At 45.8% G+C, this 17,123-nt stretch overlaps 2 protein-coding genes across 2 annotated transcripts in view; both read left to right on the top strand.

The window, feature by feature from the left end:
* C8A (complement C8 alpha chain) overlaps positions 1-11,452 on the top strand; it is a 65,730-nt gene extending 54,278 nt beyond the window's left edge. The window contains exons 8-11 of the mRNA XM_059689415.1: positions 2,084-2,215; positions 3,344-3,501; positions 8,186-8,408; positions 10,888-11,452. Of these exons, the coding sequence (XP_059545398.1) occupies positions 2,084-2,215; positions 3,344-3,501; positions 8,186-8,408; positions 10,888-11,039 (665 nt within the window). The 3' untranslated portion in view covers positions 11,040-11,452. The remainder of the gene's footprint in view (positions 1-2,083; positions 2,216-3,343; positions 3,502-8,185; positions 8,409-10,887) is intronic.
* The window catches only part of PRKAA2 (protein kinase AMP-activated catalytic subunit alpha 2), a 259,642-nt gene that overhangs the window by 242,126 nt on the left and 393 nt on the right, over positions 1-17,123 (top strand). The window lies entirely within an intron of this gene.

Genomic DNA, 17,123 nt, shown 5'->3' with positions numbered 1-17,123 from the left:
AGACTGTGGCGGGATAGTGGAGCAGGTGAGCAGGCAGTGTCAGGCCAAGGCAGGTGTGAGCGGGGCCCAATTGCCCCACCGATCACCCACAGACAGTGACCAATGGCAGTGGTTGGGGGGGGCCTGCTGCCCAGCTCCCAGGTGCTGAGGGTTGGGGGCCCAGATGCTGCCCAGGGCCCAGAGGTCAGCTGGGACCTGCCCTTCCACACCAGACACTTGCACTTTGATCACTGGCCAGGCCTAGGGACTGCACCCATACATGCATTTCGTGCACTGTGCCTCTAGTTTGATATAAAAGGGAAATGATTACTATAGTCAAGCTAATTTACATATTTTCTCACACATTTACCTTTATTGTGTGTATTAGGAAGCACCTGAAGACTATTCCTTTGCAAATTTCCAGTATTGAATACAATATTATTACTGTGGTCCTCAGGCTGTGCATTGGGTCTCTGTGCTTTCTCAGTCCACATAGCTGCAACCTTGTTCCCTTGGACCAGCATCGCCCATTTCCACCTCCTGGTGTCCCCTGTCCTATGCTCTGCTTCAATATATAGGGTGCCCCCTAAAATGTATATACACACTCTGAATAATTATAAAGACAGTGTTTATTAAAATACATTTCATTTTCAAAATTGAGCTATAGCAGTTAAAGTATGTATACATTTTTTGGGGGGACACCTTTTTAGAAGCAGAGGCTGGAATATACGAATATATATATATATATATATATATATATATATATATATATATATATCCTTTTTAAAGATCCATTCATCTGAGTGACAGATTTGAATTCAGGATTTCTGACTTCCAAGATGCTTTCCATCAGAAGCCCTTACCAAAGGACTGGCTCATAGCATTCATTTACTCACTCATTTTTTTTATTCCTCAATCATTATTCTGAAAATAGTTTCTGAACTCCTCCTCCATGGCAGACATTGCACTGCTATGCTGACAAGAGAGTGGTGAATAAGATAAAAGTTCTTGAATTCATAGAGTTTGCAGTGTAATGGGGATGCTGGCAGGTAAAATTGGTTGCTGAACACTCCCTTGAAGAAAATATTCAATCTAATCCTCAGCTCAATTGAATCATAGTCCTAAATTATTTTTCCTTTGTGGTTGTCAGGATAACGTAATAACTGGTAATAATTATTATACAGTTGCAATTAATTAAAAGTAATGACATTCCAAAACTACAAACTCCAATTCACAACCATCAGAAGACTTTTGCTGCAGAAAGAGTTGAGCTCTGCAGCAATGGTCCATGTCTTGCTCTGATCTGCTTTTCTAGCCCCATCTTGCCAGGCCGACCAAGGGATGGCAACCCAGCTCTGTCCATTTACAGGCTGTGAGATCAGGGCAACATGACCTTACTGTATTTAGAAATATGTTCCGCATCTGCAAAGTGCAGGTTCCTTAGCGGGACAAATAGAGATGTAGACAAATACAGAGATTGCTAATATGGGAGTCACAGTTCTCCTGGGGTCAGAAGGCAGGCACACTCCCCTTGGAGACATCTCCATCTTCTAATAGCACTCTGGCTTCTCTGGGGTGCAAAGAGAACCTGGGCAAAAAGAATCATGACAACTATGATCGTCCAGGTGCGAACAAAACACACTGGTCGATCTGAAGAAAGGTACAAGTATTCTGATCCAAAAATGCTTCCTGAAGTAAATGATGTTTGAATTGGGGCTTTGGAAAGATGGTGAAAGGGAGAGAGAAAGGGGCAACATGTGCAAAATACAGAGTGAAAATGGGCCAGGCCCTGTGCTGGGCACAGAGGTATATGGAAATGATGAGAATCACTGCCCCACGGAGGCGCAGGGGAGAATGTGCAAAGGAAAGGGAGCTAGCATTTTTGAGCAACTAGTCTGTACAATACATATTCTTTCTCATTTCAAGAATTATTTGGGCTGGAACCACATGGGAGAGGACATGGAAACTGGATAATGGAATTGGATTTCAACCCAGATTACTTAGACTCCAAAACCAATGGCAGCTTTTACTACTGTGAGAGGTTGTACCATAGTAGCAGTCATTCAGCATCACAGTGCTCTTCGTTTCTGTCTCCTTGCTGCAGGTGTTTCCTATGAAGATATCAAGAAGTGCTTTGGAGGGTCTTTGGGTTTATCTTATACCTTTTTGGAAAGCTTAGAGATTGGAGTAGGTTTATCAGGGGAAGACTGTAAAAGAATGGGAGGTGGCCACACTGGTAAGTATTTAGTAAAGAGTCTCCCAAAAAGCAAAGCCAGACTTTTCTTTGGACACACAATCAGGGCACATGTCTCCCAACACCCAAGTTGTTCCATTCCAGTCAATGATCAAACTGCATAACTGCTAAATACCCCAAGTCAATGACTGGACTGGCTCTATTTTTGAATCCAACATAGGTTGAAATTACCTTAGAAATACTTGACTTTGTATGGCGCATGCTCCTAAATTTCGAGCACTAGATCAAGATCTAAGTGAGACCCAGGATGAAAGAAATGTGTAGACAGAACCTGGAAAACAACTGTTGAAATAAATGCCCATAGGGATACAGTCCAAAAGGGAAAAAGAAGTCCCTGAGAGAGGAGCATTTGGTTACTAAGTCCAAGCTCAAAGAATAATGATTAAGGGAAGATTGTACAGGAATATTTGTGGCATTTCCTGAAAAAGTCAATATGAGTGTTCAAGTATTCATTCATTCATCCATCAAACATGCATTGAGCATTTTTTTCAGGTGGGAGACAACAGACAATGCAGGGATGATGAAACAAATTTACAGTGCAGTGGAGGAGGTAGACATGAGACAGGTTCAAGTTACTCCCCTGGCATTAGGCTACTCATGCCTCAGAGCCTTATGTCAAACTGCTCTTCTTTCTGATGCCCTTCCATCCTCTCTCTATTTCCCTACAAAGATTCATTCACTTTTCTAGAAAACTCAATTTCTTCTTGTTCAGTCCCTCCCCATCCTGACCATGTCTTTCCCTGCACCCCTACTCAGCCACACAGAGACCTTCACTGTTTAATTGAACATACTTGGCATATAGCAGGCACTGAGTAAGCATTTGACAGGTGAATGAATAAATGAATGAATGATCATCCATTTCCCACCCTCTCCCTCCTCCATTTTGGGCTGGGCTGTCCTCCCATTGCCAGCTCTACCTCAGAGGAAGGCTCTATTGCTAAGTCTTGGTCCTTCTCTTCTGCTTTGTCCTGTTAGTTAACTGAGCAAAACAGAATGGACAACAGCTCTAAGGACAGCATATAAACTTTGTCCCAAATATCATTAGTGGCTCTTGTGAACCCATCCTTTGGCTTTTTGGGAAATGAGCTAACGCCGTTATCCTCTTGATAGATGCTGACGAAGATAACAGGCTTGTGGAAGACATCATTGCTCAGGTGCGAGGTGGCAATTCTGGCTGGGGCACTGGCTTGGCACACAACACGAGCTTCATTTCGTACCGTTCCTGGGGGCGGTCGTTAAAGTATAATCCTGCTGTTATTGATTTTGAGGTAAGTCTTTTCGCAGTTGAAGAAACTCTACGTCCGTGAGGAATGAAAGTGAAACAGACCAGATCATTTCATATTTCTTATTATGAGCCCATCAAAGAGTAAGATTAAATGTTAACGGCACACTGAACCGGTGGCCTCCCCACGCCTCACTCTAGGGAGTGTGTGACTAGACCCAGGCCACAGGAAAGCGGGGCCAGACATGTTATATCTGGTTAATGCCCAGTTTTACACCAGTCATCCCAGAATTTCTTCAGGATTGGGTGACATTAAGAAATTTGCATTTATACATATACGACTTAAAAACACATCTGCTAAATTGGGGTAGGCACACTTTTCCATAAAGGAGCAGATAGTAAATATCTTAAGTTTTGTGGGCCACATCTAGTTTCTGTCAGACAAGTTTTATTTCCTCTTGTTTTTCTACAACCTTCTAAAAATATAAATCCCATTCATAGCTCAAAGGCCATATGTGGGGTGAGTTGTCCTGAGCTGTAACTGTAGTTTGCTCTAAATGATCTCATCCCTTCACCACAATGAACCCCGGGCAAGGCCTTGATTCTCCCCATTGAAAAGATTAGGAAACCGAGGTTCCAAGGACTCAAGTGATTTGTTTAAAGTTCCAGAGCTCATATGTAGTGGTACCTGGATCTCAGACCTTTGGATTACACATCCGGTTCTCATTTTCCCTCTATCCTACTTCCTTCCTTAAAGTCATGATTATCAATTACTGGGGACAATTTTGCTCCCATGGGGAAATTTGGTAATGTCTGAAGACATGTTTCACTGTCACAACCAGGAGGGTACTTCTGGCATCTAGAGAGAGAGGTCAGGGATACTGCTAAACATTCCACAATACAAAGGACAGCCCGCATCACAAAGAAATATCTAGCCCTCAATGCCAATAGTGCCAATATGGAGAAACTCTGCCCTAATTCCTAACCTTGCAAAGGGAGTAAAATTGTACTCAAACTGAAAATAGATCATGGCTTTACCAGTTGTCAAACTAATTCTATGCAAAAGTAATCCATTAAAAAAGAGTTATATTGGGGGATTTAAAATAAAATATGATTGTTTTTCTGCCCACTTTCTCCTGAACCTGGCCAATTTTCTACACATAATTAAAACTTCAGGTAATGGATACATCCCTCTTCTTAAAATATATATACCAACAGTTAAATATAAATCTAAAAGTCTGTTACAACCCTGCTCTCTATGAAGAAAGAGGTGAGATAAATGAACTCTGATTTTATTTCTTCTTCAATAAGTCAGAGACCATTTTCATACACCTGTAATTCACATAGGGTCTGAAAATTGCTATCATCAAGCTATTAGTGATTTGGGGAAAAACTGTAAAATTGATAGCAGGAGTAATATACAAACTTTCATGGGCAAGAGGTGAATTTTGCATTTGCCTTAAGCAAAATGTTCAAGGGGAGGACCGAATGATTTGGAGAAGACCGAATGCTATCTTCTGGGAAAGACAGCCTGGGTTTGGGGTGAGAAAGTAGATTTTGGCTCATGGCTCAGCAACTTTTTGATGTATAACCTTTGACAAACAACTGTTTTCTGAGCCCCATTTTCCCACTCTATAACATGGGGATAATGACATGTTCTGTCCCAAGGTGGGGGAGAGAAAAGTGAGCGCTTAGGAGATGTCAGTTGAGGAAACAGGTTCATGGAGGTTAAATGTGCCAGCCAAAGCTTGTGTCTGGTAAACGGCTGAGCCCAACTGGAGCCATGTCTGACTGTCTCTAAAACCCACAACCACAACCTATATTACTACCTAACTAGTTTGGATTCGATGCATTAAGCCTATTGGTGGGTTACAGAACAAGGAAGTGACATAGCTTGAGCTGTGCTTTAAAAATAGAGAATGCTCACAGAAGTGTGAGGGATGAATGGAAGGAGAGAGACACTGTGGGCAAGGGGCCCAGTGAGGGGGTTATTTGGAACCTGATGATCAGCATGGAAACAGTTACTCACTTGTGCATCCCAGAGTTCATCAGTACTTATTTATGGCAGATATTTAGAGTGAGTAAATGTCGGAATCATGCTGTATGAAGTGGTGATGCTGTATGTTATATATAGGATGTCCCCTCAAAATGCATACACACACTTTTGAATAATTAGAAAGGCAGTGTTTATTAAAATACATTACATTTTCAAAATTGAGTTATCAGCTGTTAAAGTGTGTGTAGATTTTTGGGGGACACCCTGTATTATTATGAGTTATGTGTTAGGCTATTTTGTGTTGCCATATCATACCACTTGCCTTCTCTGAATCTATTTTCTCATCTGTAAAATGGAAACAGCATTCTGAGATTCTTCTTCTCCACCTCTCTTCCCTCCTGTAAGTACCCCTGACATTAAGGAGTGCCCCTTTTCCTTTCCCTGAGGGCTCTGGGAGGGAGAGGTGAGAGACCTGGGACTGAGTGCTAAAGTTTGCTGGAAGGTCAACGGGAAGTTGCCTGGTGGTCCTGGGCTTTCCCTGGAATTAAGTCACCTTAACCAGGCCCTAGGGCGGCCCAGGCTGCACTGACTTCCTCACAATGGGCCATGGTCCCGGGACTTCCAGTAAGTGGTGTCCTTCCCTTGGCTGGAGGCCCAGCCAGTCCTGCCATGACCAGCCTGATGACCTCAGCCACAGCCCCTGAGCACAGGTCAAGGTCTGTTGCCACAGGTCTCTCTGTACACATTTCCAGGAACCCATTCAAGGCTATGGCCATGCCCTCCATTGACTCTGATTCCAGAGAAGGGAGATTGCTCCAGCATGGCTCAGTCCTCATCCCAGCCTTCTCTCACAGTCCAGGAGCCCTCAGGGGCGGGAGGCAACCTGGCAATCAGGGGAAGGCAACGCCCCATCACAACTCTGCTGCTATCACTGCCGGCAGCACAAGCCTCAGCCAGCTCTGGTTTGCTGAGCCTCAGTTGGCTTTGGGCGGCTGGGCAGCTGACAGCCAAGGCTTGCCTGTGCCTTGGGCCAGCCCTGGTAGGCTGGGGGGCTGAGGGGATTGGGTGCCGCCATCTTGTGGCTGTGGGTGCTGCCATCTTTGAGGGTGTGATAGTCAATTAGCATATTCCCTCCTTATTGGCTGTGGGCACCGCCATCTTTTAGGGCAGGGCAGTCAATTAGCATATTCCCTCTTTATTAGATAGGATTGTTCTTCCCTTTTGCAATGGTATCTCACATCCATTCTTTAGATTTTCATAAGGAGTCTAGGAAATGAGTTCTTATTTCCATTTTGTAGGTAATGAGGCTCAGGCTGAGAAAGGAGCAATTAGGAGTTCTAGCCACAAAGCTATTAGGTGAGCAGCATTCATTTAGCTTTTACTATGTGACAGGCCATGCCCATCCATCAGCTTTCATCCTCACAGTAAACCTGGGAAGAAAGACTCTTGTTCTAACTTTACAAGGAGGAAGGGAAGATCCACTGGTAATGAGGCTGAGATCACACAGCTGGGTTTCCTCCTCCAGCTTCCAGCTCTCCACATCTGCCAAAGTACTGCCCAGCCAGGAGGGGTGGCTTTGTCCCTGGGGACATTTGGCAATGTCAGGAGACAGTTTTGGTTTTCACAACCAGGACATGCTGTTGGCATCTAGTGGGTAAAGGCCAGAGATGCTGCTAACCATCCTATAATGCACAGGAATTGCCACGAAGAATTATCCAGTTGGAAAATCGGTAGTGCGGGCTGAGGCTGAGGAACCCTGGATGCCAGTCATGCCTGGAATGGGTTGCCTCAAATGGAAATGATGCCCACCTTTCCCCAAACACGTAATCAGCAATGACAGAATAACTACCTATCAAGGACTTGGTTAACTCCTACATTGAAGGTTAACAATCAACACACACACACACACACACACACACAAATTCTTTACACTCTTCCTGACTCCTAAAAGTGCTTGAGGGGGCAGATAAGTTGGCGCAAATGGCTTTTTAAAATATACATATATATTTTTATTGATTTCAGAGGGAAAGGGAGAGGGAGAGAGAGAAACACCAATGATGAGAGAGAATCATTGATCAGCTGCCTCCTGCGCATCCCCCACTGGGGATTGAGCTCGCAACCTGAGCATGTGCCCTTGACCAGAACTGAACCTTGGACCTTTCAGTCTGCAGGCTGACATTCTATCCACTGAGCCAAACTGGCTAGGGCTAAATGGCTTTTGAGTTCCCCACTTCCTCGAAGATCAGGGGACCAGATATTTCAGAGTTAGGTAGGTCTATGTTCAGAGTGACCCTTGCACTTAATTGCGTGATCCTGAGCTGGTCACTCACTCCTGAGCCTCTACTTCTGCATCTATGGCAGTGGTTCTCAACCTTCTGGCCCTTTAAATACAGTTCCTCATGTTGTGACCCAACCATAAAATTATTTTCGTTGCTACTTCATAACTGTAATGTTGCTACTGTTATGAATCGTAATGCAAATATCTGATATGCAAGATGGTCTTAGGCAACCCCTGTGAAAGGGTCGTTCGACCACCAAAGGGGTCGCGACCTACAGGTTGAGAACCGCTGATCTATGGGTTCCACAGAGTGGCTGCAAGGATGCAGTGCAGGGAGATGGTGTGGAGCCTGGCTCTGTGCCTGCCATGGAGCAGGCCTTCCAGGAGTTTGATGGCCAGCACTTGGGTTCTGGGAACTTGGATGATACCAGGGAGGGCCTCTGTTCCTCTGCCCAGACACAGCCTATTCACGAGCTGCTGCGGCACGTGAACCTGGGAACCCTGGAGGCCAAACGCCAGAACCTGAAGCGGGCCCTGGATCAGTACCTGATGGAATTCAATGCCTGCCGCTGCGGGCCCTGCTTCAACAACGGGGTGCCCATCCTTGAGGGCACCAGCTGCAAATGCCAGTGTCCTATGGGTCGCAAGGGCCTTGCCTGTGAGCAAATAGAGCAACAAGGTAAGGCTTGTGCATCCTCACTCAGGTGCAAACCCGGCCCAGCTCAGAGAGGCCAGTGTGGGAGGGCTTTGGGGTCCCCAGGCTCTCTGTCTTGTGCCCTCTTGCTCCCTACCCTACGAACACTCATGCTGAGCTTTATGGCTGACCCCACAGTTAATGGTTCTTATCCTTGCTCTCTGCCATTAAGACCCTCCCTTGGATGAGAACTGTTTTTCGCCAAAGTGTGTATGGTCAATAGGGTTCAATTTTGGAAGATGCATTCATTTCCTAGGGCTGCTGTAAGCTCAGTGGTTTAGAGCTACAGAGCCCAAGGATTTCTTGACTTTTCAAGCAGAGTGTGGATGGGATTTCAGCCCCCATTGGCCAGGCAGCTTTCCCAGAGGGACCAAGGTCAACGAGTAGGAAGAATAATTCACTCTTATTCTGTGCCAGGCACTTTCCCCCAAGGATGTTATGAGAGAAATACTATTAATAGCCCCATTTTAAAAATGAGGAAACTGGGGCAGGAGGAAGATGAGATAACTACTCATGAGCAGTATCAGAGCCAGGCTTTAGACCAGCCGTGGGCAAACTACGGCCCGCTGGCTGGATCCGGCCCGTTTGAAATGAATAAAACTAAAAAAAAAAAAAAAAAAAAAGACCGTACCCTTTTATGTAATGATGTTTACTTTGAATTTATATTAGTTCACACAAACACTTCATCCATGCTTTTGTTCTGGCCCTCCGGTCCAGTTTAAGAACCCATTGTGGCCCTCGAGTCAAAAAGTTTGCCCACCCCTGCTTTAGACCCAAGCAGTCAGATGCTAGGATCCAAGCTCTTAACTGCTGCATTCTACTGATTTATATCCCAAGAATCAGGAAATCTAGGGAATGAGGGCAGAGATTCTGAGATGATTGCACTGACTACCATTGGTGATGGGGGATGGGGGCGGGGAAGGAAAGTATGTATGTCCCAGTTCAGTTATCAGCCTGACTTCGCTTAAAGGGACAAATGTGAGCCCAAGCCTGGGTAAGTATAATTATAGCACGTCAAAGGGCCTCAGAACCAGTGACTTAATTGGATCCCTGTCCACACAACATAGAGACAGACAGAACAGGGAGTGGGAACTACCTAGACATGCTTTTCCATGGTCCAGTACTGGGCTTAGAACTGGTCCATGCTGAGTCATCTGTACATACAATGTGCATTGGAGATGGGTGTCATGATGCCAATGACGGGGTGATGGCAGGGCATGGAGGCCTGGGTCCTCCTCCTCACAGCACCATTCCTCTCACACGATTACAGTCAGTCAACTGCAGGAAGCCCGTGGTGCTGCATTGACCTTTTCCCAAGCAGGGTGGGGACATCAGGTGGCCTTGGGGTTATCAGACTGAACTTTCAACCCGACAGAGATCAATCAGCATAAAAAAATCTAAGCCTGGGGAGTCAGCCTCCATGGAGACTCATTGACGCAGGTCCCTCGAGACTTTCCCAGCAAACCTTTGCCTGTGGGGACAAAGTCACAGAGGTGGAGAAATATAGACAGAGAACCCTGCTGTGGCTGCCCCACCAGGGAGTATAATTACAGAGCTGGAAGGAACTTGTAGATAATCTAATCCAATGAGAGTCACACTGGGATCTGAGGGAACTGGGGACTTAGGGGCTGCCCCAGGGGAGCAGAGCAAACCTAATAGACACCCCAGCTTCAAATAGAACAGCTCCACTCTGATCTGACTTCCACGTTAGGGCCCATAAAAGATTTCATTTTAGGAATAAATAAATAAATAATGAAAAAAGTAATGATGGAAAAACTGCACCAGATTAGTCCACCCTTCTCATTTGACAAAGGTGAAAACTCAGACTGAGAAGGGGGATGAGCTTGCCCACAGGCACAGAGCCAGGGGGTGACAGCAACCCCAGGCTAGCGGGGTTGCAGGATGTCACCACCTGCATTGACCACTGGATAGTGACTTCTTGCAGCTGAGAGTAAATGCCCATCAACATGGGCTTTTTCCTGGATTTCCAGAGGCACCTGGTCAGAGCCTGTGTTCTGATCCTCTGTGCAGAGAGCCTATCACCCACCCTGGCCCATTGTCAGAGCCTGAGAGGTTTTGATTTGTAAGCCTTCGTTCAAATGCCCAGCAATGCTCTCCACACTGGTGTCCGTGAATCCCCAGCTGGGCTCTGCTCCCTGCTCCTCACACCCTCCATGGTTGTCTTTCTTCCAGAAGGGCATGCCTCCCCGCCTTACTCTGCTATCCATCTTCCATGGAACCACAGACTCCAATTTCATGAGAGGGGGTGCCAGGGGCCTTCTCTCCATCCAGAGTTTGAAATTAAGTGCGAGGCAGCGAGCATAGGTCTTGGTTGGCTCCACCAAGGCATTTCCCCAAGGAGAGATCGCAGACCAGTCTAGGGCAGTGGTGATCCTCCCTCCATAGGGTCTGAGCTGCTGCTTGTATGTTAACCTCCTTCTCCCCTGGGAAATGTTCTGTGCAGGAGCCAAGGCGGAGGGTCGCTGGAGCTGCTGGAGCGCTTGGTCTGCTTGCTCGGCAGGCACTCAGGAAAGGAGGAGAGAGTGCAATAATCCTCCCCCCAAGAATGGAGGCCGCTCGTGTCCAGGGCGGGACGTGCAGACCCAAGCTTGCTGAGGGCCTCTGGGCACAGGATGGGACACATGAAACAGGTGTCACCACCTGCACTGACCACTGGACAATGACTTCTTGCAGCTGAGAGTAAATACCAATCAACATGGACTTTTTCCTGCTGGCTCCCAGGTCTGGAACCAGGCTGGGCCATCTACAACCAGCAAAATTCAGTCATCCAACAACTAGGTGTTAAGTGTTAGCTAGTCTTGGTCCTGCTCACAGCACTTTGATCATCCAAAGAAAAGGAGAAATCTCAACCCAAGGTTAGGGGTACCAAGCAGGCACAGAGTCTTGAACCAATCAAGGCCAATAAAATAAAGTATGATGAGAATTATCTTGGCTCTTTGGTAATATTTGTTCATTCATAGAATGATTAGTTGGTAGGATAAGCAGACACAGTGAAATAATGAGAAAAACATAAAGATTGACTTGAGTTCCTTCTATTTTCCTTCATTTTGACTCAACGTTTTCTTGTATTCCTTCAATTAATGTCTCATTTGCTTAAGTTCTTACCACAACATCATGTTTCTCCCAATTATTTTGTCACACTATTCTCTTCCTTCATTGGGTTTTTCACAACTAGTAATTATATATTGGTGCCCATGTATCCAGTGACTATGACCCATCTGCCCATCTTAAGGGCAGAGATTAGCTTTGTTTGGTTCCGCACTGTATCCCCAGAGGACAGGGCTGTGCCTTCTTTGGGAAGGACCTAACAAGTACCTGTGGATGAAGTGAGGGACTGAGCTCAGGAAACAGTTCAAAGATGGGGTCCATATTAGTCAGGCACCCAAAGTAGAGCATAGATTGGAGGGGCCAACCAATAATGATCGGTGTACCTTCCCTGCCACACCTGCATGGCAGCCAATCATACCAGCCAGCCTCAGTATCCCACAGCACTCCAGTCTGGATGTATTGGGTTGCACTGACTTTTCTGTTTACCTATAAGTTTCTCCTATAGATTGTGAGCTCCTGAAAGGTAGAATTTGTATTCCCAGTTGGTAGAAGAAACATGTTTCCAGAGTCCTTCTATCCTTCCAGAATCTTCAATCTTTTTAGGGTGATAATAAGACTTATATAGGCATGATACAATTTAAATGGGTTTTAGGGACACAGAAAATTAATTGTCTAGCTAATGCCCAAATATGTGGATATAAAATAAGTGCCAAGGGAGGCCAGGTCGGGGAGAGACTGGTCTCTTTGTGTGAATTTTATAGAGTGGGGATGATGGTGAATGTAAAGAAATAAGTTACATAAAATACTTAAAACAGTGCCTGTCACATGCAATTTATTGGCATCACTCTTAATCTTATTATTGTTACTATTATTAATTAAAAGTTATAGTTTAAAAGTTTATTCCTGAACTCTTTAGATCTTCTACCTGAAAGAAGAAAAAAGAAGACTCCCTTATTGCTTCTATTCCTGCTGTTAATTTACTTTTTAAGTTAATCTACACTAATAACTAATTTCCATTTGTTATTTCCTGGGGAGGGGTGGTTACATGCTAGAATGGGAGGCCAGACTGGCCAGGCCAAGAGAGCAATTTACAGAGGACATTCAAACTTGATCCCAAAGTTGTGGTACTCAGTCTTGGTTGCGCATTAGAATCACCTGGGGAGTAAACACACTGCTGTCCGGAGGTTGCACCCCAGACCAATTAAATCTGAGCCTTTGGAGGTGGGAGCCAGACATCAGTAGCTTTAAAAGCTTCCCACATGGTTCCAATGCTGCCAAGGTTGAGTCCAGGAGGCATTACATGGGAAATGGGGTATGTGACCAAACAAAAGGGCAGCCACAGTAAGGTTTATCTGTTCTATTTTATCTCGTCTTATCAAGGAGCTTGTAAGATCACATCAAGCATATGCTCCTCTACCTTTGCTCTGTGCTGTCTACCAGTGGAGGGTATAGGATGGTGTGTGGGGTACAGGGGAGAGAAAAGAAACCAGAGGCAAGGGAGCCCCTTAGGAGGTAAGTGTGGTCATCTAGGTGGGTGGAGCTGAGACTGTTGGGATCAAGTGTGAGCCAAGACCACAAGCTGAGCAATGCCATCTACCTGTCATCTGAGCCAGAGAACCCAGACCAGTGCCTGTGACCCTCCTCTGAAGGTTCTGCACCTCCTACAGGGTGAGAAATGACAACACAGCAGCAGTGGCACTTTCAACAGCTGCAGCCCCTCACCAGACCTGCGCCTTCCCCTCTTCAAGAATGCCTGGCTCTCTCTGAGAGAAAGGCAGAAAACTCATCCAATGGATTCTCCCCCGGGTCCTTTCAGGAGATCTATAGTCTAGGTTTTATAGGTAGCAGATGTAAAAACATGGTTTAAAGATCTAATCTTCAGCTTGACAAGGTGTCTTTTGAAAAGTAAATTAATGGCAGAATGAAAAGCAATCAGGAGATGCTTTTTCCTTTTTCCTCCTTTGAGATAGAGGAAGATCTAAAGCAATCCGCACTCAATGAATTTCTTCTGAACACTATGCCTTTAGGGTGAAGAAAATGGACAGAGAGAAAGGGTAGGCTTCAAAAACCATGCTGCAGGAATGAGAGATGGCAGCATGAAGCCATCAGGAGCAGCACAAGGGAGGAGTTGTGATGAGGATGAGCAATGGGCCCTTGTTCTCGATGAGGACCATCGAGGGAGGCTGCTATCCCTTTGTTCAGGAATGGGTGAGCTCTTGGCCAGGCCCCGTGCTGGGTGCTGGAGGTATAGAAATGAATCAATCAGACGTGGTCCCACCCCAGAAGTACACTTTGTCTAGGGGAGGCCTGTGAACAATGGCAGGAGGGGTACCAGCAGGAAACCCAGGGGCTGTGGGTACAGGAAAGACAACCTGGAGGAATAGTAGATGGCCAGAGAGGTCAAGGAAATAAGCAGGAGTTAGACAAGCAAAGGAAGATGAGGAAATAGCTTGTGTAGTCACAGAGGTTGGAAACCATGAAGGTTGGGGGCAGTTACTTCTCAGCAACTGGGCATGGGCCCTGGACATTCTCAGGCTGAGTTTGGACCTTGAGTTTGGTCACTGGGCCTTTCCTAAGGGAAGCTGGTGCTTGGCCCTGGGAGATTTCCATAAATACACACTTGTCAGTCATTCTCCTATTCCCCTCAGGTGTCCTGGAGGTTCAACACCCCACAGACATTGTTATAAGGCCCGAGCATTCTGAACTGGATTCACAAGGTTGTCTCTGATCTGATGCAATGTACTGCTCCATCTGTACCTCCCATTTCAGACTCTGTGAGTCAAATGCACTAAAAATCTATCATCCCTAACATGATCCACAAAGCCCTGTAATGACCAGCCCTTGGCTCTCTCTCTTTGTTTTCTTCCATTTACTCTTCTCTCAGTCATGCTGCTCCAACTGCTCAAGTCTTTCTGCTGTTCTTCCCACATGCCCAGCTCTCTCATGCCTCAGGACCTTTGCACTTGCTGTCCCCTCTGCCTGAAAACTCATCCCCTAAATGAGCTCATCCCTAAATGAGCTCACCCAAGATTCACTCCCTCAATTCAGTCAAGTCTCTGCTCAAATATTACCCATCCAAAGACTTTACCTGCATTTATTTCTTATATGGTACTTATTACTACCTGAGGAAACATACCAAGGGTTTATCCTCCCCCACCTTGGTATATCTCCCCCACTAATATGCAATTTGTTTTTTCATGGCTAGATTTCCAGTAGCTACAATAGTATTTGGCCTTAATAGGGGCTCAATAAATATTGTTGAATGAATGAACTACTTCCAATTTAGTTCTCTAATAGGTTGGGCTTTGTATACACTACCCAGACAGCATCCTCACCTGCAAGCTCCTACCTTTTGTCTTTTCACTAAGGGTCTTCATGGTGTAGTTTAGGTGTCCATGCACCCAGAATGCCAACCCTGACCCCTGCCATTCTCCCACACTGCATCAGGTGCTGCCCCTCATATGGCTCTATATCACAGTATTTCACATACTCCATCACTGTAGCCTACTTGTCCACTCTTATCCTTCCCCACCCCATGACTTCTTGCAGGGTGGATGGGGACCGATATTTACTTCTGGAGCCCCAGCATCTAGCATACATAGTATTTGGAGCTTCCCAGTAAAAGTCTGTTCTCTTTCTGGTCCCTCTGTGCTAGAGCAGTGATTATCAATCTTTTTCATCTCATGGCACACATAAACTAATAACTAAAATTCTGCGCCACACCGAACAATATATTATGCTTTTCACTGATTTGATTTAAAAAAGGTATAATTTTGATCGATTCACACTGGATGGCTATTTTGTTGGCTGTTGTCATTTTTTGACAATGGGAAAAGAGATCAGTGCCCCTGACTAAATAGTCAGGTAGTGCTGTTTTAAAAAATCTTGGGGCACACCCGTTGAAAATGGCTGTGCTAGAGGGAGAGGCTCCAAAACAGGCTTTGCATGTGGTGTGCAGAAATCTGTGGGAGAGAACCCCACGGAAGATTTTTCCCCAGGACCCCAGGGTCCTGCAACCTTCCGGTGCATAGAGGAGAGCCCACGCCATCCCTACAGGCTACACACATTTAAGAAAGAGCCTGCCTTTTCCACTTTAGTCAAGGAGAGTCCATCAAATCGAGTTAAAAATTCTGCATTCATGGCATTGGGGTTTTCCCCCAACCCCTGGGAGAGATAAAGGAAAATATGCTTCCCTTGTATATTAACAGCTTAAAATGTGAGATAAATCCTCCCATCCTAACCTATTTTTAACAAATGGACTTTGCTGCCCAGTAGCATGATACATGTCTGACGGGTCTATTTATCCATTCTATTTCTTTAGAGATAGCAGCTAAGAAGTTTTATCTATTATTTGTCCCCCTCCCTTATTCCCATTTTCCTAACCAAGCCTGTGGAGCAAGCAGTTGATGGATGGATGGTGTTTGGGATAAAAGGTGCTGGAATCAGATAGTTTTCAGGATACGAACAAACTGGCTTATTAACAAGAAGGCCCGTGTTGCAGAGGTGGTGGGGGACGGAGGCCTGGATACCAGACAATGGTCAATGATGGATGAAGAAACACCTGGTGTTGCAAGGTGTAGACGCGAGATAACCGGTGGACACAGCCACTAATAATGGGAGCACCCAAGCTCCGGAGCAGCCTCCTGCACAGAGGTGAATGTCAGACCAGCCACTTGACTGCCTTTGACAACGCTCCAAGAATTCCCCACTGCAAACACAGTCCCCATTTCTTTTCTTTCTGTAAAATACAATCTTATGAAGCTAGGGGTGGTAAAGAATAAAAGGCAGATATCAGGCAGGGCAGGTTGTCCAGCACCCTAGGACAGGAAAGCAGCTGAGTACCTACCATGTGCCAGGCCCTTTGGGGTGATAGCATATGTTATATCTTTCAATCTTTACACTTGTGCCATTGAGAGTATCAGCCATGTTTTCGGATGAGGACATTGAGGCACAGAGAAGATGAATGACTTGTCAAGGTCGCTCAGCTCAGAAGTAGTGGCATTGGGTCTTGTGCCTTTGTCTATCTGCCCCAAAGCCCTCCCAATGACTCTGCTTCTCCAATACCGACTGCCATACCAGACAAGTGGGCTGGCGGGCAGGCCCCCGCTTCACAGTGAAGCTGGATACACTTCTGCTGTGGTGGGAAGACAGGCAGCTGTGTGGTGGTGGCCCTTGGACTCCGGCAGTCCTGCCTCTTTCAAGCTGTGTGGTCTTGATCAGGTTGCTTATGTCTCTGAGGTTCCTTCTCACCACCTGTCAGAGGCAGATAACACATCCTTCCTCTTGCAGGCACGGAGAGTGTGGAGAGTAGCTACAGTGTTTGGACAGGTTCAAGCCTTGGACTAATGAGAGGACATGGTCCTCTCGTGGCAAAGCCACGTGCAAGTCCCAGCTTGGAGGGCAAAGCCCTCCCAGCACAATTATAGCCAAAGGCTATGGTTGTAAGCTTGACCTATGGTCTGAACCTGTAGCCCTGTGGCTGAGTGATATAGGCTGCCTGAGGTGCAGCAAGTAAACAAAGCTTGATCAGGTGCATGCAATTAAGTATATTTGAAACCCATGAGAATGTTGTAAACATCTTGACCACACCCTTATTTTGCCTTGTGGAAACTGGGTATAAAATAGACTCTG

Source organism: Myotis daubentonii, chromosome 3 (assembly GCF_963259705.1).
Source record: "Myotis daubentonii chromosome 3, mMyoDau2.1, whole genome shotgun sequence".
Taxonomy (NCBI): domain Eukaryota; kingdom Metazoa; phylum Chordata; class Mammalia; order Chiroptera; family Vespertilionidae; genus Myotis; species Myotis daubentonii.
Note: the sequence above shows the minus strand (reverse complement) of the source record. Positions and strands in the feature narration are given on the sequence as shown.